The sequence below is a fragment of the Sesamum indicum genome, linkage group LG9 (assembly GCF_026168435.1).
Source record: "Sesamum indicum cultivar Baizhima isolate 11 linkage group LG9, ASM2616843v1, whole genome shotgun sequence".
NCBI classification, from domain to species: domain Eukaryota; kingdom Viridiplantae; phylum Streptophyta; class Magnoliopsida; order Lamiales; family Pedaliaceae; genus Sesamum; species Sesamum indicum.
This window is the reverse complement of record NC_142665.1, coordinates 2,478,836-2,500,018: the sequence shown is the minus strand read 5'-3', so window position 1 is coordinate 2,500,018 and position 21,183 is coordinate 2,478,836. Positions and strand designations below refer to the sequence as shown.

Below are 21,183 nucleotides of genomic sequence, written 5' to 3'. Positions count from 1 at the left end.
AATTTTGTGTATTAGGTATATTGACTTTATATTTAAAAGCATTAGCAATTTTTGTGTTGTTAGGAAATGGATCGGGTTAAGATGGATAACAGGTGGAATATGAAGACGATAAAAGACACACGAATTTGTTAACCCAGTTTGGATATAAATCCTACGTCTGGCGGCGATACCAAGCCAGGAGAAAATACTCAAAGAGGAGAAAAATTGAGGAGTACAACACACACACTTGTATGCAAGTCTTCACCACACGTGAAAGACAACACTCACCCTCTCAACTCTTTCTTTTCTCTCTACTCTATTCTACTCTACTCAACAAAACAATGCAAATAAGAGTAGTATATATATAACCATGAATTATCCTTTTTCCAACTCAACTTGGGATTTTTAAGTTGAATCGGGTTATCCTTCTCCAACTCAACTTTGAATCGGGTTATCCTTCTCCAACTCAACTTGGGATTTCTAAGTTGAATCAGGTTATCCTTTTCCTTTTCAAATCAATCTTCACAACTTAACATGTGTTGGATCTAATTGTTGAATATTGACAAAGTGATATATTTTACTTTCTATCGAATACGTTAGTGAACAATGTAAAATAATAAAGACAGATAAAATTTACTTTAATCAATTAATACTTTTTATTCAATTATGATATTTTATTATAGTTCCATACTTTTTACTTTATATATATATAACATTTACCTTTGTAAGAGTTTACGAGACTAAAAAATTAGAGATAAAATTAGAATTTTATATGATATTTTACTAACATCTGCAGTTCTTGTTCAAATCATAATGAAAGAGGAACAATAGCAAACAAAGAATTCTCTAAAGAGGTGTAAGTATAATTTTAATTTTGTTTGAAAGAAAAATATAATTTATATTTTTAAGATAATTAAGTATAGTCAACTCATTAAATTATGATTAATTATCTTATAATTAATTATGCAATCATAAAATAAAACTAGGCTAGGGGCAAAAAGCTGAAAACAATTAATAAGTGGTACTTAAGATACATAGTGGGCTGGATTGGATTGGCCCGGCCTAGGACCATATTGACCTAATAAATAAGGACTGGTGCGGCTCAAACCCCTTTAAAACCAAGTTGGTTCTGGGCCGCTTCTAAGTTCTAATACTTGGGATTGACAACTCATGGCTCAAGATCACCTGACTTTGAACCGATCGTGGCTTTGGTTTGGGCTCGTGGGTTGACCCAACTAGAGCTTATTTTTTTAATAATGCATAACACTTAATTTTTATTCTATTTTTTAAAATTGACTATTCTAATAGATTTTTAAAATTTTTAAACCTCTAAAAATTTTATCTCATTTTTTTTAATTTTAAACTTTTAGTACATTAGTTCATTAATACTCTTTGTTTATTTTTTTTAAAAATGTATTTTAAGTTTTTTTTTTGCTTGTTATTATATACATTTATTATTATAAACTTGCGAGTCATATAATTATTTAAGTTACGAAGTTTTAACTGTATTTTTTTTATTATAAATTTTTATTTGATTTAATTTATTATTTATTTATTTATAAAACTAATCATAAATTAAAGTAATAATTCGAAAAGGACCTCAAATTTTATAAATAAATAGAAATAGATTGGGCCTAATTCGAACTAAGCTAGGCCGGGATTCAGAAATTCGAGTTTTTTGGAATTGGTTCGTATTGATCCTGACCCGACCGATGTACACCTTGAAATGGGACATGGACCAAACATTTGAGGACAATAATGCAATTAGAAGCTGCGGGCAAAAATTAGGTAAAGCAAGGCGCACTAGAGAGCAACAAATGGGAATTCCCGTGGCTGGTTCGGAGTCTTTCTCTACTTCTATCCGTCGGATCTGGTTTGATCGGACGACCCAAACAAAACCCTAATGCACCTCATTTCTTAAACACTCACCTATAAATAGCGATTTCTTCGTTTTCTCTCATTCACAGCCCATATCAAACACTCACCCTGTCTAATTTTGCGCCGGTGAGGGAGCTCTCTGCTTAAGTTGTTATTCTTATCTCCAAGGTCAGTTTCATTTCTTCTTTCTGTACGTGTGTATGTGTGTATATATAAATTTATCCGTGTTTATATATATATTCAGTTATCTTTGGAATGAATTTATGTATGTGCATAAAAGTTTGTTTGTATATTAATCTGATTTTCCGATGTTCTTTTTGGGTATTGATTGGTAATTTATTGTTGATGAATGAAGGATATATGTTTAATCGAACCAGATATGTTTTACATTATAGATCTCAACTTTATAACAAAAACTCCTTCTATTTGATCTGGTGTTTATTATCAACAATGTGCGCAAGGAATTATGAGGTATTGCCGAAAATATTGTTATTCTCTGTGTAAACGATGTCATCTCCTGGATGCGTGTATGTTTTGCCTTGTTGCATGAGTCTCTTCTTTGTTTGAGCTGAGACAGTTATATGGATCTGAGCTAATTGTTTAATTTTTTTTCTATCTTGGAAATCAATAATAATGTATAATATTTGATTGATAAACTTCTGACTGTTTACTGTACAATAAATCAAATTTGACGATAATTTATTTGAATTTTGAAATTTATTCTTCATCTTGCAGAAGTTTTGTTACGAAATTTGTCTTGTAATATCTTTTAATTATATTAGATGGTTTTGATATCTTCTGCAACAACAGTAGTTTGACAAAGAATATTTTAATGCAGCATTCTTTTCAAAGTAAATCATGGGTAAGGAGAAGGTTCACATTAACATTGTGGTCATTGGCCATGTCGACTCTGGGAAGTCAACCACCACTGGTCACTTGATCTACAAGCTTGGTGGTATTGACAAGCGTGTCATTGAAAGGTTCGAGAAGGAGGCTGCTGAGATGAACAAGAGGTCATTCAAGTACGCCTGGGTGCTGGACAAGCTCAAGGCTGAGCGTGAGCGTGGTATCACAATTGATATTGCCTTGTGGAAGTTTGAGACCACCAAGTACTACTGCACTGTCATTGATGCTCCTGGACATCGTGACTTTATCAAGAACATGATTACGGGAACCTCACAGGCTGACTGTGCTGTTCTCATCATTGATTCCACGACTGGTGGTTTTGAAGCTGGTATCTCTAAGGATGGTCAGACCCGTGAGCATGCATTGCTTGCCTTCACTCTTGGTGTCAAGCAAATGATTTGTTGCTGCAACAAGGTAGGACACAACCTGTAAGCTTAAATTACCTAGTATTACTATTTTAGCCACATCTAACATAATGCTATTAATGTTCTGCAGATGGATGCCACCACTCCCAAATACTCCAAGGCTAGGTATGATGAAATTGTGAAAGAAGTGTCTTCCTACCTCAAGAAGGTCGGATACAACCCCGATAAAATTCCATTTGTCCCCATCTCTGGTTTTGAGGGGGACAACATGATTGAAAGATCCACCAATCTTGATTGGTACAAGGGCCCAACTCTCCTTGAGGCTCTTGACTTGATTCAGGAGCCCAAGAGGCCCTCGGACAAGCCTTTGCGTCTCCCACTTCAGGATGTGTACAAGATTGGTGGTATTGGTACTGTCCCTGTTGGTCGTGTGGAGACTGGTATTCTAAAGCCTGGTATGGTTGTTACCTTTGGCCCATCTGGATTGACCACTGAAGTTAAGTCGGTTGAGATGCACCATGAATCCATGCAAGAAGCTCTTCCTGGTGACAACGTTGGGTTCAATGTGAAGAATGTTGCTGTTAAGGATCTCAAGCGTGGTTATGTTGCCTCCAACTCTAAGGATGATCCTGCTAAGGAAGCTGCCAACTTCACCTCCCAGGTCATCATCATGAATCACCCTGGTCAGATTGGAAATGGATATGCCCCGGTGCTCGACTGTCACACATCCCACATTGCTGTTAAGTTTGCTGAACTTGTGACCAAGATTGACAGGCGGTCTGGTAAGGAGCTTGAGAAGGAGCCTAAATTCTTGAAGAATGGTGATGCTGGATTTGTTAAGATGATTCCCACCAAGCCCATGGTGGTGGAGACTTTCTCCGAGTACCCACCTCTTGGTCGATTTGCTGTTCGGGACATGCGTCAGACAGTTGCTGTTGGTGTGATCAAGAGTGTGGAGAAGAAAGACCCAAGTGGTGCCAAGGTCACCAAGGCTGCAGCCAAGAAGGGCGCCAAGTGAATGGTGCATGTTCTTTCAATACCTGCTGGTGTTTGTGAAGTTTATTACAACAGAATGTGTCATACAAACTTCATTTGCATAATTTGTGTTGTATTAGCTCAGCTATTTTCCTTATGTTGTAGATTTCTACCTTGTCTGTTGGGTATTAGATCCCAGAACTGGGTACTTGACAGGCGGTGGCGTGATTTACAGCACTGTGGCCTGAGTTAAATTTTAATTTTGCGTTTTGTGTTTGAGGTGCTTCAGTTTATGCTGGGCGGCTCGGGAGTTTTGTGTCTGCATCCTTGCTTCAATTACTCTATAATATAATTATCCATGCTGTCAAGACATTTGCTTGGTTTTATGTTTCATGCTGCAAGTTTCGTAGATATGTTAAAGGAGTCGGGTGTTAAATTAATATATTTTCGTGATTTCAAGGTAAGGGTAGATTCTTAACTCATGGATTAATTCTGAAGTTCAGATCTTGAGAATATTATTAGATCCAAACTCAAATTTAAAATTAGATCCACTAATAAAATATATATTGGGTTTGAGTTGAGTCTCTACTTATCTATAATCATGATGTATGTACCTAATTTGGATTCAAAAAATATATTTATTTATTCTTTATTCAATTAAATTATTATTTATAATTGATCTTCATTCAAGTGAACAAATTTAAAAAAATTGGAAATATCGTAATATTATTTATCTTATAATATTTTTGTAAATAGTATAATAAATGGTATGTTATTTAAAAAATTCTATAAAAAGAAGAGTTAATTATGATTTGGTTCCAATAGTTTTGAATTTATTGATAAATTATGAAAAAAAATTAAAAAATAATATAATTAGTATATGATTTGTAGAAAAAATGTATCAGAGAAAAACAAAAATAAAAAAAATTGAGTCCTGGATTTGGCCGAACCCAAACTCTGGATCTAGTCGAAAACCATAATCTTACCATAATCTTAAATGAGGTTTAATGAATTGCATAGAGTTTGAATTTAAATTAATTTATTGGGATTTGAATTTGAATAGGATAGAACTCTACTCATTTATAGACCTACGATTCATTATTATAATTTATCCTTATTCTTCAATTTCAGTGCCGCTCCATATTCCTTGGCTATGTTTTTCTCTCCGGCCGCAGCCATGTATCAGAGGTTGATGTACATAATTTTTAAAAAACTACAATATAATTTATGAAATTATATTTGAAAAATAATAATTGTATTTTGTTATTTTTAACCAATTATGTGTCACACAGATTAATTTCAAATTCAATGATGGGACATTTAACTTTAAGATTGGGGAATGTTTTGCTAATCAACCAAGCCCTCTTTTATTTGGAGTGAAATGATTTAGGTGGTATAATAATTTTAGAATAACTGTTGAAATTGAGTTAAAAATAATTATAAGTGGTTCAATTTATGTCTATTAGTATTGATAGAGTAATGAATATAAGTAACGTGTTCACTTTTGACTATAATTTTTGGAGAAGTTAAATATATAATATTTTATGTAGCATAAAATGGCACCGCAATTGTATTTTTCTTATATCGCACTTAAAATAAATCTTGTTTATATATATATATATATATGTGCATATAATTCAATTCTTGCGGAATACACATACGTAATCTTCTCGTCACAACAAACACAATTAACTTCTTGTCCACAATATTATATATATATACACACACATATCAAACACCAAAAATTAAATTATTATAATTAGTTCACAAGCTAACCATATTTTTAATTCGTATTTATACATTTTCAAAATGTGATTTTTATTTTTATTGACGGGTGAGGAGAAAACTGCATACTATGCCGACCTAACTAAAATGCAAGGGTTTGACCTAGTCCTCAATTGGTAGACACCGGAAGATCTACTCCTGAAAAATACAAGTAGATGAATGAGCTTGCAACTTAGTAAGTAAATAATATACATCATTTATTCATGTACATCTAGTATAGTTTTAGGCCATACAAATCAAGAACATATAATCAATTTGATTTCAACACGTATCATTTTATTTCACAATATAATTATCTCGTGACAAAACAATCAATCAAACTTCTTTTCCTAACCTGCTTACAAAAAAGTAGTAAAGTATTTTTCACCACCAATTCAACTTCACTATTCATCGAATAATGTTTAAGTGAATCTTGACACGCCATGCAGGCTCATCAATATCGTTTCGTGTCATTGCTCTTTCTTTTCATTTCCCATCAAATCTCTTTCTTTGCATTGTAGCTATTGTCATCTCATTTTGACACATGCTATTCAAGATCATCAAACGGTGTTTACGTAATAATTATATTTTATTTTCGCTACTCCCTCATTTTCACATATCACAATTCTTAAAGCAACTAGTTACTTGCAATTACACATCAACATATATTCATTTGTAAGAACTAACAACAAATCACTCAACAAACTGGATATTTCAATACATTTTCTCATTTCATTTTCACAATTTAATCATTAAAACTAAACAATCAATCACCCATACAATTCAAAATAGATTAGTTTCAGCATGAATCATAAACTTACATAAAAATAATATAATAAACTTACATCGATGTTACAAGAATTGGTAAATAGGGAGTTGTTCAGTCCTCTATTTTATTTTCGTGTCCTATAATAAGCGATAACGCATAGAATCTATATATCGTAATTGTTGTAAATTGTAAACAAAATACTGAATAGTATATTTATAAGTTTTTCCACCAATCTTTTAATATTTCATTTCTATCAAAATTCAGGTTCTCATTTCGTTTCTTCTAAATACTAGACAATCTAATCTTCCTAAACCTATATAAAGTTTGTCAATTATAATAATCTATTTCTTTATAACTCTGTTCTGAATGACAATTTTGAATTAGATTATTTCAAAAAAAAAATGTATTTTATATTATTAATTTTTTTAAAAAAATATCATTTTCAAATATTTCTCAAATAAAATTTCATGATAATCTATAAATTTTCATCAATTCCTCACTACAATAACAGTACCTAAATACCCGCACATATAATTAAATATATGGTAATAAATCCAATTAAATTAAATAAATCAATCATAACAATAACTATGTCTAATAAATTAAGTAATTTATTGAATAGCCACGATATATTTAATTCAAATACTCAACCCATCACTAATTTATATATACTCAAATTTATTAAAATTTCCAATTAAATATTAAATCAAATAGTACAAATTAAATTTAATGAATTCACTAGCTAAACAATATAATATACAAATTAATTATTAATTTGAAAGAATGAAATGTTAAGTAGCTGTTCAATCCCGTCGAGGATTAGCTTGTGGATTCTAATTTCACTCAAAAGTTACTTTGATGTCTAATTTCTCAAAATTTACCTATAATATTTGTTAAGCAATGAATAAAGTTTGATAATTTATTTAATTTTGAGAATATAATAATATAATTCAATTATATCACATATTCTATTCAATTGAATAAATATTTAATAAAAAATATTAATTTATTATATTTTTACGTTTATTTAATGGTGCTTGGTCAATCATTTATTCAATCCATAAAAATAAACTTCCCTGGTTGGTTAACATAAATCAAAATTAAGAATTGTAGTTGCTGGACCCCACGCAACTTTTACTTTTATGTCCTCGTTGGCCCCCACCCAAATCAGAACACCACTGTCCTTCATATTGGGTTTTGCCAAAGTAAAACGTAACCAACCTTCTTCCTTTACATGCCTGCTTACACGGCCTTGTACGTTTGACATTTGAAAGGTCAAGATGGAGAAACGTCAGATCACTGTAGTCACGGTACTACTTTCACTGTCGAGATTCTTTCGTTCTTACTGCTCCTGCTGTAGGGGATTGTTTCTTCGTAATCCCAAGGCGGGCGCAATGCCACGAGCTCGCTTACGTCAATACCAATGACTTGGAAAAGTAGTAAAATAGTAAGGGCAAAATGTCGCGACACGTGGACTCGAGCGCAGGTAATCGAAACCCGGACGTGCTTGCGGGGAATTAACCGGATTGATAACCGACGATACGTCCGGAAATTTGGTAGCTTCCCCTTCCGGTTGGTTCTTTGGGGTCAAATGAAAACACACATTTCCTACCACTGTGTGTATGTGTGTGTGAGAGAAAGATAGAGGCGGCGGAGAAGCGGGGGCGCCGTTTGTTCTCCTGTCAACGCAAAATCTTAGTTGCGTTTCCCGCCCAAACACTCGCCAATTTTCGCTGTTTCTTTCAATTTTGGGAGTAATTGCCCCTTTTTTGCTGTGTCACTGTAAGCTTTCAGTTCCTTGAAAAAAATTGAAGTGCATGGAGGAGTTGTACTTGTGAATATATTTTTTTATTGTGCGCGAGCGTGCGCGTGTTTTGTTGGATTGGTTTTAATTAAGCTTATTTGCTAATTATGTGGATGGTTCGGATTTTGGCTAATTTTTGTTTGTTTGATTGGATCAGTGCGGATTGGTTGCATGAGAACTGTAACTGGAAATTTAATTGATCGTTTGCTGATTCTGCTGAGGTCTGCTGTGGCAGAGTAATTCTTTTCAGGGGTTTAAGAGGATGGACCTGGTGGCTAGTTGCAAGGTAAATTTAGTTTTTTCAGGATATTGTTCAATTTGTTTATCTGGATTGATGTTTTTCCCTTTCTGTTTATGAGATTGCTCTTCTTTTTGGATTCTTCAATTTACTGTGTCATTAGTGTATGATGGTGCCAACATTTCCTGGTCATTGGTCATTAGGTCAGAAATGATATGCAGTTCTACTGCATAAGTTAGAAGTATGTCACTTCTGTGTAGTTGAAGAGCTTGTTTTAGGAACTTGAGCCATGTCTTCCTGCACAATGCGCAGCATGCTTGGGCAATGTAAAAACTGATATGAGTTGCTTTTTGCAACAATGGATATTTAATCATTGTCCATCTGCTTCTGATGTATGCTAAGAAACCATCAATTGTGCATGCTATTTGTTTGTTCTTTCCTGCCTTTGCTATAAGACTTCCTCATATTCTCACAGTTTCTCCCTGTTGCTGCATTGTAGGTTTTTGACTGCCCACTTGTTGCCCTTGTTACAGTGAGGGGAACTAACTTTCTGTAGAAGATCTGAAGAGTTTTCGTTTTGTTATGCAGGACAAATTAGCATATTTCCGAATAAAGGAGCTCAAGGATGTCCTTACTCAGCTTGGGCTTTCAAAGCAAGGAAAAAAGCAGGTTTCATGTCAAAAATATTATTGATTATGGTCAATCTTTATAATGAGGAGCTAATAACTGCTCTACACTTGCTTTGCTTTATTTGTCTTCTCTTATTGGTTAAGGGAGATGTGGAAATGAAAGATTAGTTGCCTTTTGTTTTATAGTTCAGAAAATAATTTCCTTATTGGCCTAGATTTTGTTTGAATTTGCTTGCCAAACACTTCACTTCTTTTTAGTGGAACATGGTCTTTACCAGGTTTATTAAGCAACATATCTAATGCGTCATAGTAATTTAATTGAAGCTGGAGACTTGTATTTAGAGTAATTTTCTTAAAATCTTGGTCCCTTACTTGCCTTTAGAATGTAATATTGTAAACTTTTATTGTTTTAGTGATAACACCCTATTATTTGGCTTAGTTTCACATAATCAGTTCGTGCAATGTTTTCATAAACCAAGATATTTGATGGTTTGTCTGCATTGTCTTGACACAGGACCTAGTTGATCGGATACTGGCTATTCTCTCCGATGAGCGAGGTAAATGGCATGCAATGCTTTAGTTGATTATCTTCAAAAAATGTAAGAAGTTGGTTTCCAGAAGGTTGTGCGATATTCAGTCCGTTCCTTTTCATGCTAAAATTGGGAAATGAAAATTTAGTTTGCTATAAATAGATGATTTGCATTTTTTTCCTCTTGACTGTGCTTTTGAAGATTGGAAAATTTTAAGTTTCACTATTATAACATCACATTAGTTCTTAGGGGCTTCTTTCGTGTGATTGGCTATATCTGGGCTGCAGCTTTTGTATCCATAATCAAATGTCCCTTCATGTCCTCCTGTGTGTTATTTTCTTCTATTATCTGACCGAATCAATTATAGGATTCAGACGAAGTTAATTAGCTGCATCCTGCAAAAAATAATCATTAACTTTCATGTTTATATATTGTTTAAAGTAAATAAAGTCTCCAAATTAGATCCTTGAGAGGACACGGGGCACCATATTTTGTCAATAACATAAAGGAAATTCTTGAAAGTTGCTTTTTCTCAAAGACTCAACCTTATTTTGTTGCTTGTAAAGAAAGTCTTGCTTGGAAACCAAATTTAGTGAATTTGCTGAAGTCACCATTTGGATTGTGGGAGTATTCGGATAATCCATTTCCGGACAAAAAAGACACAACATTGTCTTTTTTCCATCCTTGGGACTGAAACATTAGGTAGATAGGACCCCAAAAGTTTGATTATGTCAAGCTTCCTATGTCCGTGCACTTAATGTTTGACTGCATGCCATGCCAGATTTATCTAATATCATGCTTAACAGTTTCAGGATTATGGGCCAAGAAAAATGCTGTTGGTAAGGAGGACGTGGCGAAGCTAGTTGATGACACTTACAGGTGTTCTTTTCTGTTTGCTACATGGACTTATGCAAAACATATGCTTGGGATGTTCTGTGTTGCTTCTTATCTTGATATTATTTTTTTCTTCCTGTATGAATTATCTAGCTATGATTAAATTTTTTCTAATTACATGTCCATCTGGAGTCCAGTATGAAAGTCACTGTACTTCAATCACAACTTTTTACCTTTGAGCTCAAATTGAAAACAAGCAGAATAGAGAATAAAACTGCATAGGAGAAAAAATGTGGAAAAATTAAAATTCCGAGTTGTCCAACTCCGTGGATAGATGGGGAATCCAGTTATTAGAATGAGAAGATTATTCTTCTATCCTCATTAGATGATTTTAAATGCATGCTTTTGTTGCAATTTTCAGGAAAATGCAAGTCTCTGGTGCAGCTGACTTGGCTTCAAAATCACAAGTTGTCTCAGATAGTACAAACATAAAATGTAAAGAGGAAGCTGAAGATTGTTATCAAATGGAAAAGATACGGTGCGTCTGCGGAAGCACACTACCAACTGATTCAATGATCAAGGTAATACACAATTTACTCATTGGGATTTAAGAATGTACTCATGCAACTCCTGGTGTGATGTTTCTTCATCTTTGGTCTATTGTCATTTTTCATGCATGCATAAAATTCGTGCTCCCAAAGTTGTTCCTTTGGTTGTGGTGATGCATCTTTATGTTTTTAACAATCTGCATTTTATTTCAGTGCGAAGATCCTAGGTGTAATGTCTGGCAGCATATGGCATGTGTGCTGATACCCGAGAAACCCACCGAGGGTGTCCTACCAAATCCTCCAGATATTTTTTACTGTGAAGTTTGTAGACTGAGTCGGGCGGACCCGTAAGTGTCAATGTTCCTCTTCGTTTGATTAGTATCATCATCATCTGCCGACAGATTTGTCATTTTGCTGCATTTTTTTTCTTGTGCAATACTAGCTGATTGGAGCTTGTTGATTTATCTTATTTAAGAATAATTTGTATGCTTCCTTATTATTTGTTCACTAAAGGAAGATGAATGGTTTTTTGTTTTAGCTTTTGATGGAAGTAGACTTTTAATCTTCTCCTCTATGACATGCTTTCGTTTTGCTTTCTTCTGTTTGGGGACGCAGTATTTCCTATATGGAGCTCTTGCCACAATACTAAATTGATGTCATTTCTGTTTCTCCAAACATTTCAAAAGAAAAAAAATTAAGAAAGGGGGGAAGATAATTTCTTGAGGTGTGCTTTTCAATTAAGGTCTGCCCCAGACTAGAATAAGGTATTTGTCTGTTGAGCATGTTATGGTATGTAATTTTGCTGAGAGGTTTCTCCGTTGTCTCCTGCTATCTATTTCTTTGGAAAAAATATTCTGACTGTTGCTTGCCATAGAATTTAATGTGTAGGAAGTCCAACCATAATTTATAGCATGTTTTAGGGACATGCTTATAATTGGTGAAATTTTCTTTCATTAAGAGATTTAAGAGATATCTAGATTGTGGTTAATATTGGCAAGTAGTGCCTCCTTTTCGTCATATTACTTTTTTTTCGCCGTTTTTGTTCTTTGACTTCTGTTGCAGCTGTCCTCTACATTATCCTTTTTTTTTCTCTTACAAGATACTCATAACCAAGACCTTGCTTTTATATTGAATGCTTTCTTTTATGACTATCAAATAGATTATGCAAAAAGCATGAAACTTTTGTTTCTCCTAAGTCCTATCCATGAATTATTTAGCAGGTAGTCTCCTATTCTATGTAGGAACTGCTTAGAAACAATATAATTGTGCCTATAGTGCCTTGTGCATCCCAAGCTGTATTTGGCTTCTTATCTGCTTATTGAATTAAAAGAACCTTTTGAATGCCTGATGATATGGTTGATTCTTCATTTTTGAATATGCAGCTTTTGGGTGACGGTTGCGCATCCTTTGTATCCTGTGAAGTTGAACATCACGAATGTACCTGCAGATGGGTAACTACAGGCTGTAACCTTTTACAATGATTTTAATTTCTTAATTCAAGATGTATTGGTGTAATAGGATTAATCTATTTACTTGCTGAACCTGAAATCTCTTAGGTTTATTGTATGAAGTTGTTGTCAGTCATTTCCTGTTGTACTCCGAATTTGTTTTCTATTTTCTAGATTTCGACCTTTTCTTGTTGAATTATTTTTCCTCAATTACCGTGGCAGAAAATAGCTTTGAATTTTGATTATTGTCTTCTGGGGTTATTTTTTGCCCATTGACTACTTTCTTGCATAAAAATCCACATCTTCCAAATTTTTGTTATGAAGCATATGATGTCTACTTCCTCTTTATTTGTCCTATGTATTTCCTGGTTGTGCGCATTTCATTTTTGCCATTACTTTCGAACTGTGTGCATCTGATACCTTTTTGCGACCTTTCCAGCTCAAATCCTAGTCAGAGCATCGAGAAGACATTTCATCTCACAAGGGCAGACAGGGATTTGTTGTCCAAACAAGAGTATGATGTTCAGGTTGGCCAGGACGTAATGTAACAGTAACAATTATATCTTTTGCATGTTTAGATTGCTGATTGCTGTAAGGCTTATGATCACTGTGGTATTGATGATTAGGCATGGTGCATGCTTCTTAACGACAAGGTGACATTCAGGATGCAGTGGCCACAATATGCAGATCTACAGGTCAATGGTATTACTTCCCTGAGATCACTTGTAGACATTGGATCTAATGGAAATTGAAAGCTTTCTTTCCCAGTAGCATGTGGTTTCCTCTGTAGATGTTCTTGCTTCTGACCTTCACATGGAGATGAAAACATTAACCGCAACTGCAAAATTCTACTTTGTATACATGCATCCCCATTTTCGTTTGACCTATGCATGGAAAACATGTTAAATGCTAGTGCATTTATACTCTTTATACAGTGTTAAATCATCTTGACTTTTAGTTCCTGTTGTGACCAGAATGTATAGCACTACTTCAGGCTTGATAGGGTACAGCATAATTTGTTTAGGAATTGACTGAAGAGGCAATAGGATCTATAAACTGATGGAGCTTTTGTTATGCTTCTCAACCTTTATAAAGTCTTCCACTATCCTTGTTAGGGAACATTTTGCCTTTCTGATTCAACAGGTGTACCAGTGAGGGCGATAAACAGACCTGGGTCCCAGTTGCTGGGAGCAAATGGTCGAGATGATGGACCTGTTGTGAGTTTTTTTCTTCTGCATCAACATCTTATTTTACTTAGGAACTAAACAACTGTTCTTTCTGTCTACTGATGTGCAATGTTCATTAAAGGAAAGTTCTCCTTTTGTCTGCCTTAAGACCAAAATTTTTATATGTTACATCTTCCTTCCACATGTTGCAACACTAGTTCAACTTGCTGTGGTAGATTGCTGCTGCAAATTTTGATGGACTATCTTGCAATTTCAACTCAATTCACACAGCTCTCTCACATGTTCGTTATGGATTGTCTTCATGGATCCTTTTTTCCATTGTGCACTGTCACCTGTCAGAGTTAATCTCCAAATCTGAAGGAAGAACATGCTACTATTCTTGGGTGGTGATAATTTGTGAGACATCTGGAAATAGATGCATGTGAAATAACATGAGATAGAGTCGGTTGTTTGGTTCATCTGAAAACTTATCCACATGGTTAAGATGATATGCGTCTTCATATTGTTTGACTTATTCATTTTCGTTTTATGTGTTCCCCTTTCTTGGGTTTCCTCTGTTGTGGTCCGGCAGAAGGCAATATGAACTCATTTTAAGTTTTCAATCCTGCATTTTCTGGACTTTATGTGTTGATTATTTATGTTGTCCTGAATACATTTTGATTCTTTATCAGATTACACCTTGCACCAGAGATGGAATTAATAAGATCTTCTTAGGAGGATGTGATGCTCGCGTATTCTGTATGGGTGTTAGAATTGTCAAGAGGCGCACGCTGCAGCAGGTCAGCTGATCTTCCAAGTTTTTGTATTTTAACTGCTTTATGTACTTCTTGCACATGGGTACTCTAATTAGTTCAAGTAGTAAAGGAGACTGGGTATACTTTCTTTGATTATGCTGCCCTCATATGATCTATGCCTGTTTGACGTTATGATGACTTTTCTGGTTTTCTCGAGGCTTTTCTGTACTTTTACCCAGCTTGTGCCTTGCATATGTAAGTACTTCTTATCATGCTGTTGGAAATTAGTTTTCTAGAACCTTTATTTATTTATTCATTTATTAGTTTCTTCCCTTTTCCTTGGTTGCGGTTGGGAGTGGTGATGATGGGGTTCTATATGGATACCTGTATATTATTGGTCTTTACCCAAATTGTTTTTGGGTGTCTTATCTGGCTTGAACTTTTTTTTTTTTTGGTTTTCTTTGTTGATTGCGTATTAGCTTGCATAATTGCAGTCTGCTTATGGCACTTTGTCCCTGGATTTGCTGCTATATGGATAAATAGAAATGATTTATTGCTCACAACTGTGCGAAATATGTGGAAGGTTTTGGCATTTCCACGCTTGTCTCTATTTTGTGATTGGAGAAAGATATTTGTACTAAGACCATCTTTGCTAATAGGTTCTCAATATGATCCCAAAAGAGGATGAAGGCGAGTCTTTTGAGGATGCATTGGCTCGTGTTCGTAGATGTGTTGGTGGTGGGGCTGCCACAGAAAATGCTGATAGTGATAGTGATATTGAAGTTGTTGCTGATTTCATTCCTGTGAATCTTCGCTGTCCTGTGAGTAGTTTTAATATTTGCATGGTTAAACTATTGGGTATGGAAAAGAATGCTTGCACAATCAATTATATTGTTGTTCTCTTGCCAATATGCTGCTATTGAGCTCAGTTACCAAGTCTGCACTTATTTCTCAAACACAAGTAAATCTTTTGATGTTGTACGTATATGATATACAATACGTTTTGTATATTCCACTATGTTTGCTTGACAACAAAAGGGTGTCTGTTGTTCTATATAAGTTGAATATTCTGAGTCTTGTTTTAAATCATTGCAGTGTAGTTTAATGTCTAACCTTGCAGCATTGTAACAATAAGCATGCCTTGGAACAGTGCTATTTTGGTTAAGATCCATATGCCACTGCTAAATTTCTATGCCCTTTGAGCATCACTTAAACTTCCCTCTGCTGTCACAAATTACTAATAGTTTGTTTATTGCTGTCATGAAATGTTCTTCCTGGTGGCCAATTTCCTTGCATGTATTTTCTTTTAACTTTTGCTAGTCCCACATGATTGCCCACAATGTAGAAAATATTTGCTTGAGACATATTTTATTCACTGGTGTGCCCTTGAGGAAATGATAGTTTTGCACAGAGCTATCACATTTTGATGTGATTTATTATAAGATGCGTTGGAAGAATTGAAGAATGTAAGTGTATTGAGAAACATAGTTAGTTGAGTGTAATCATTAGACAATAAGCTGGTGCAACATCCATGTGCATTGCCTAGTTTCAGTGACTTTCATGCTAAGAGGATGAGGATGATTTGTTGGTCCTGTCTTTCTTAAGGTAGTGGCTCTGCTTTTGGTGTGAAGCTGTCTGAATTTTACATCCAATTTTCCATTTTCACCATGTAAATATTCTAATCATCTATGATGCTCAGACATGGGCATGGTGATACGCAATGTAAGTGTGTTGAGGAACATAGTTGGCTGACCGTAACTATTTGAAAATAAGCTGGTATAAGATCTATATATGTTCCCTAGTTCCGTGGCTTTCAAGCTTAGGGGATGCTATGGTCCATTCTTGTCTTTGTTAAGACAGTGCTCTGCTTTTGGTATTGAGTTGCCGTACATCCTGTTTTGCAGTTTCAGAGTGGAAATCATCTAATCACCTAAGGTCCTCGGACATGTACACAGTGATGCAAACACAACACAGGGCAGGCATGTGACAGAAATATTTTTAAAATTTTAGGACATAATAAAGCTCAACAATCATCATTTTCTATAATATCTTTTTTATGCTATAAGTACTCATGTGAAGCACGCACCCGTTCATATATATATATATAAATGTATGTCAGTTTGATAACACTTTTCTGGAAATAGGGTGGAGAGGACCTATGAACAAAATAAATCTCTCTAAAGAAATGTCAAAAGAGAAAAAGTAAGCTTAAAATACTGTAATTTTTTGTTGGTTTTTATTATCTATACTTTCTAAAATATATTAAAAAATTCATTGGGTCCAAAAATCTTACAAAAATTCCGTTGAAGTATGCCTGAAATGCCTTTGGACAACATTAGATGTGTCAGAATTTGATTAATTATATGCATGCCACTTGGCGTGTTGTGGCCGACATAGTTGGATGAGTGTATAATACGGTATGTATGACATTCTGGAGTGTAGTGTATTTTAGGTAATAACAAACCAAGATATCTATTGGAGAAGCTGTATGTGATCTGACATTGGGTCGGAGGAACATCTGACACGATATGTAAGACATTCTGGAGCATAATGTATTCTAGTCGATAACAAATAAAGATTCTATTCATGGGGAAAGCTATTTGTATTCTTTTCAAGAAAAGATGATATCCTTCATTTCTAGGTGCTTCATTTCTTTGCTAGATGTTGCGTTCTTTGCTGAAAGATTGTTGTGGTTATTCATGATTTGAATATTTTCTGTAGATCCATAATCAAAAAAGTGTTTGTGATTGTTCCAGAAGAAATGAAACAAAAGATATGGTAGAGCTAGGACAGTTATTGTATGAGGTCTACCCAATGCTAGATGCAGAGGCGCATAATAGATTGATATGAACATCATGAGCTGTCCCGTAATAAAACCAGTTGTTGCTGATACCTTCTTCTCGGTTCCTTCTTCCATAACCTGAGCTCGGAGAAGGAAGAGATAAGAGGGGCCTATGGAGAATGTGGTCAGAAATCCATAATAGAGTACAACCACAACGACTGAATTGATTATCTTCATGCATAAGGATACTAGATTACCTAGTAGAAAGATTGAAAAATGATCACAAACCTCCCTTATTTCTTTTCTATTGCAATTTCTGGATTATTATATGATGATTTTTGAACTTTCCATATATAGAAAAGAAACAGAAAGAGATAGACTAGAAACGACGTCTGTTATGTCAACGACACCAAAGGGGTATTAAATGAATGGAATTAGGATATGGATGGAATATAATGAAATAGAGCCACTTTGAGGTTCCCTCTGAAAAATGTTTGTTGAATAATGCCCACTGGTAAGGTATTAAGGTTTCTAATTACTTCTCTCTGATGGTTGTTACTGTCAATTGCACCATTTTGTTCTTCTGAGATAGGGAATTCCTCTTTAGCTGTTTTGAAATGTTGCTGTCAGTTTCAAATACAACTCTGAGGATTTGCATGCCTGCAAAAATATATTTTCTGATAGATCAATTAAGTTCCAATATATAATTTCCTTCTAGATTGGTGGTACTAAATGGAATCTCATCAGAATTTTTTATCTTCTTATATGTGATTAAATGTATGCATTATGTATGGATGAGATCCATCTTATAGTCATGGTTTTTGATGACATATTAGCACAGGCGACGCCCGTGGGTGTGCTTCTTTCTTGGAAGTGCTTAATATTGTGCTCATCGCTTGGAAACTGAGTAATATTATTTTCATTCATGCTTCAGATGAGTGGTTTACGAATGAAGGTGGCTGGTAGATTTAAGCACTGCGCACACATGGGCTGTTTTGATCTTGAAGTATTTGTGGAAATGAACCAACGCTCAAGAAAGGCAAGTAAATATGAGACCTTTTTATTTGTTGTTGCTTCCTCTTAGATAGGATTCTTTCATTTATACTCCTTAAACTCTTATTGTGTATAAAATGTATTTTGTCTTATTAAGAAAAAGGAGATACTTTCTGAGTTAAGTAACTAAATGAACTCTTATTTCTGATTTATCTTTTCCTACTTCCCTATTTATGTTTTTAAATGCTGTTTGTGGATGCAGTGGCAATGTCCTATTTGTCTGAAGAACTATTCTTTGGAGAAAATCATCATAGATCCATATTTCAACCGAATCACATCAAAGGTATAATATTATCCCTTCCAGCTCACTTCTTTCTGCTTTGCATGCACATTACGCCTCCTCACATGTTCTACAGATGCGAAATTGTGGAGAAGATGTGGCAGAGATTGAGGTGAAGCCTGATGGCTCCTGGCGTGCTAAGGCAGAGGGTGACCGTAAGGGTCTTGGGGAGCTTGGGTTGTGGCATTTGCCTGACGGTACCATATGTCCATCTGTGGAGGCAGAAACCAAACCAAAAGTGGAACTCAAACCAATCAAACAGGAAGTTGGTTCTGATTGTAATGCTGGTCTTAGACTAGGAATTAAAAAAAACAGCAAGGGTTGCTGGGAATTTAACAAACCAGATGATATACAGGGAATCTCACCTTCGAACAGATTTGAAGAAAATTTTGAGGACAATGGTCAGAATATAATTCCTATGAGCAGCAGTGCCACTGGCAGTGGCAGAGATTGTGAGGATGCTAGTGTTAATCAGGGTGGTGGTGGAAACCTTGATTTTTCTGCAATTAATGGTATTGATTATGAGTCAATCTCCATGAACATTGATCCAACACATGTATTTGGTGATCAAATGACGTCTGGACCAGCTGGGGATGCTGAAGTAATTGTCCTCAGTGATTCAGAAGAAGAAATTGAACCACTCATGTCTTCTGGAGCTGTTTACAAGAACACTGGACCAGATACTGGAGTCCCATTTCTAGCTGCACAGCACGGAATTACTGATTCTTATTATGAAAATCCTGCTGTTGGTAACGGTGGAAGTTCATGCCTTGGTCTTTACAGCTCAAATGATGATGACTTTGGGGTGAATATGTGGCCATTGCCTTCTGGTAGTCAGGGAGTTCCAGGTTTTCAATTATTCGGTTCTGATTTGGACGTTTCTGACGCCTTAGTTGAAATGCAGCATGGTTCTCTTAATTGCTCATCGTCTATTAATGGCTATACATTGGCTGCAGAGACTGCCATGGGATCTGCTGCGCTTGTCCCTGAGTCTACTTCTCAACATACTAATACGAATGATGCCTTAGTAGATAATCCCTTGGCATTTAGCGGCAATGATTCTTCCCTTCAAATATTTCTGCCGACTAGGCCATCTGATGCATCAGCTGCCCCATCTGAGTTGGGGGACCATCCAGATGTTTTGAATGCAATTCGTACTGAGGACTGGATTTCACTTAGGCTAGGGGATGGCGTTGGAGGGGGTCAAGCTGAGTCTGCAGCTGCAAATGATCTGAGTTCAGGACAACAACTTCAACCTAAGGATTCTACCTTGGATTCTTTAGCAGAGAACGGTATGGTTCTCACTTTATATTTGATCTTTCTCTCTGAGTATTTGATGTCACCTATTTTCTTTGTGGTGTTTTTTGATTTAGATTTCACTTGCATGATGAGTTTTTTCACTTTCAGTGATTTCATAATGAAGTGAAAGTAGGAAATTGTTGTCATGCATTGCTTTTAACAGTTTTATCTTCTAACTTTCTGGTAATGATTTACGGCTATTTTTCTTAACCTTCTTTAGTGGACGGCAGTGGGTCTCTTTGTTATCTAATATCTCCATTATCTTTAATCTTTTCTTGGCAGCGTCTTTGTTGCTTGGAATAAACGACAATAGGTCTGGTAAGACAAGTAGGGAAAGGTCAGATAGTCCCTTTACATTTCCTCGCCAACGGCGTTCCGTAAGACCAAGATTATATTTGTCTATTGATTCAGACTCTGAGTAAAGCTGTTGGATTGCATATTTTGGAAATATCATCTTCCTGTTAAATAGACCTTACCAGATACATCACTTTTGAAGTACCTTTCCAGAAGGATTGCTGTCTCATTCTCGTTGCCTGGTCGATCTCTGAAAGCAAATTGCAAGAGCCAAGTATCTGCACATGGGAAAACAGTGATTTTCTGGTAACTTAAAGTCATTTTGCTGCCACCAAAGGGATTGCTTTTGACTGGTGACTGTGAACTCTGCTGTCATTTTCCAGAACTGTATCTCCTCAACGCCTGGTACTTTTTCCAAATCCAGGGTCAATCGGTCAGAACAGGTTTGGCAATCATCTTTTTACCTTGCTCACTGGTGAATTGCAGGTTTAGTACCGGTAAATTGTACATTCGACAGTTGCATTATTGGGAAATTGGATAGGAAGTTAAATTAGTTTTGATTGTAGTTGTGGAGGGGGGAGGCTTAGGTAGGATCCTCGTGCTCTTCTGTCTTGAATATCTTGTATATCTGATCGTAAAAGTTCAATAATTTTATAGGGATATAATTTTGTGTATCAATTTTCCTCCTATAATCGTCTCAATATTTGCATGTGATTAGTGATTCTATTTCTTGAGTTGGTTGGCTCTGCAGCAGCAGGATTAATTTTGTCCATCAAGTGTTGGCCTCTCCTGGAACTGTGTGAACGAGGTTTCTACCTCCAGCCATCCCAAATTGGCAGGCCCCCCTTGGTGCAGTGAAATTCCATGTCTTTTCTACCTCTTCACAC

At 35.4% G+C, this 21,183-nt stretch overlaps 2 protein-coding genes across 4 annotated transcripts; both read left to right on the top strand.

The window, feature by feature from the left end:
* The first annotated feature begins 1,868 nt into the window (after positions 1–1,868).
* On the top strand, positions 1,869–4,471 carry LOC110011244 (elongation factor 1-alpha). The gene is made up of 3 exons (XM_011091040.3): positions 1,869–2,025; positions 2,696–3,177; positions 3,259–4,471. The coding sequence occupies exons 2-3, from the start codon at positions 2,716–2,718 to the stop codon at positions 4,144–4,146; spliced, it is 1,350 nt and encodes a 449-aa protein (XP_011089342.1). The 5' UTR covers positions 1,869–2,025; positions 2,696–2,715; the 3' UTR covers positions 4,147–4,471.
* Positions 4,472–8,191: 3,720 nt separating this feature from the next.
* Positions 8,192–20,974, top strand: SIZ1 (DNA-binding protein with MIZ/SP-RING zinc finger, PHD-finger and SAP domain-containing protein). 3 transcript variants are annotated; one of them, XM_011091035.3, is made up of 18 exons: positions 8,192–8,418; positions 8,598–8,726; positions 9,267–9,347; positions 9,822–9,864; positions 10,644–10,716; positions 11,093–11,252; positions 11,433–11,566; positions 12,602–12,670; positions 13,107–13,194; positions 13,294–13,369; positions 13,811–13,884; positions 14,526–14,633; positions 15,248–15,409; positions 18,305–18,409; positions 18,626–18,706; positions 18,780–19,551; positions 19,660–19,995; positions 20,285–20,974. In XM_011091035.3, the coding sequence occupies exons 2-18, from the start codon at positions 8,703–8,705 to the stop codon at positions 20,422–20,424; spliced, it is 2,526 nt and encodes an 841-aa protein (XP_011089337.1). In that variant the 5' UTR covers positions 8,192–8,418; positions 8,598–8,702; the 3' UTR covers positions 20,425–20,974. The 3 variants fall into 3 exon arrangements, with proteins under 3 accessions (XP_011089337.1, XP_011089336.1, XP_011089334.1); XM_011091034.3 differs by having other exon boundaries at positions 8,193–8,334; positions 18,780–19,995; XM_011091032.3 differs by having other exon boundaries at positions 8,194–8,418; positions 18,780–19,995.
* Positions 20,975–21,183: the final 209 nt, after the last annotated feature.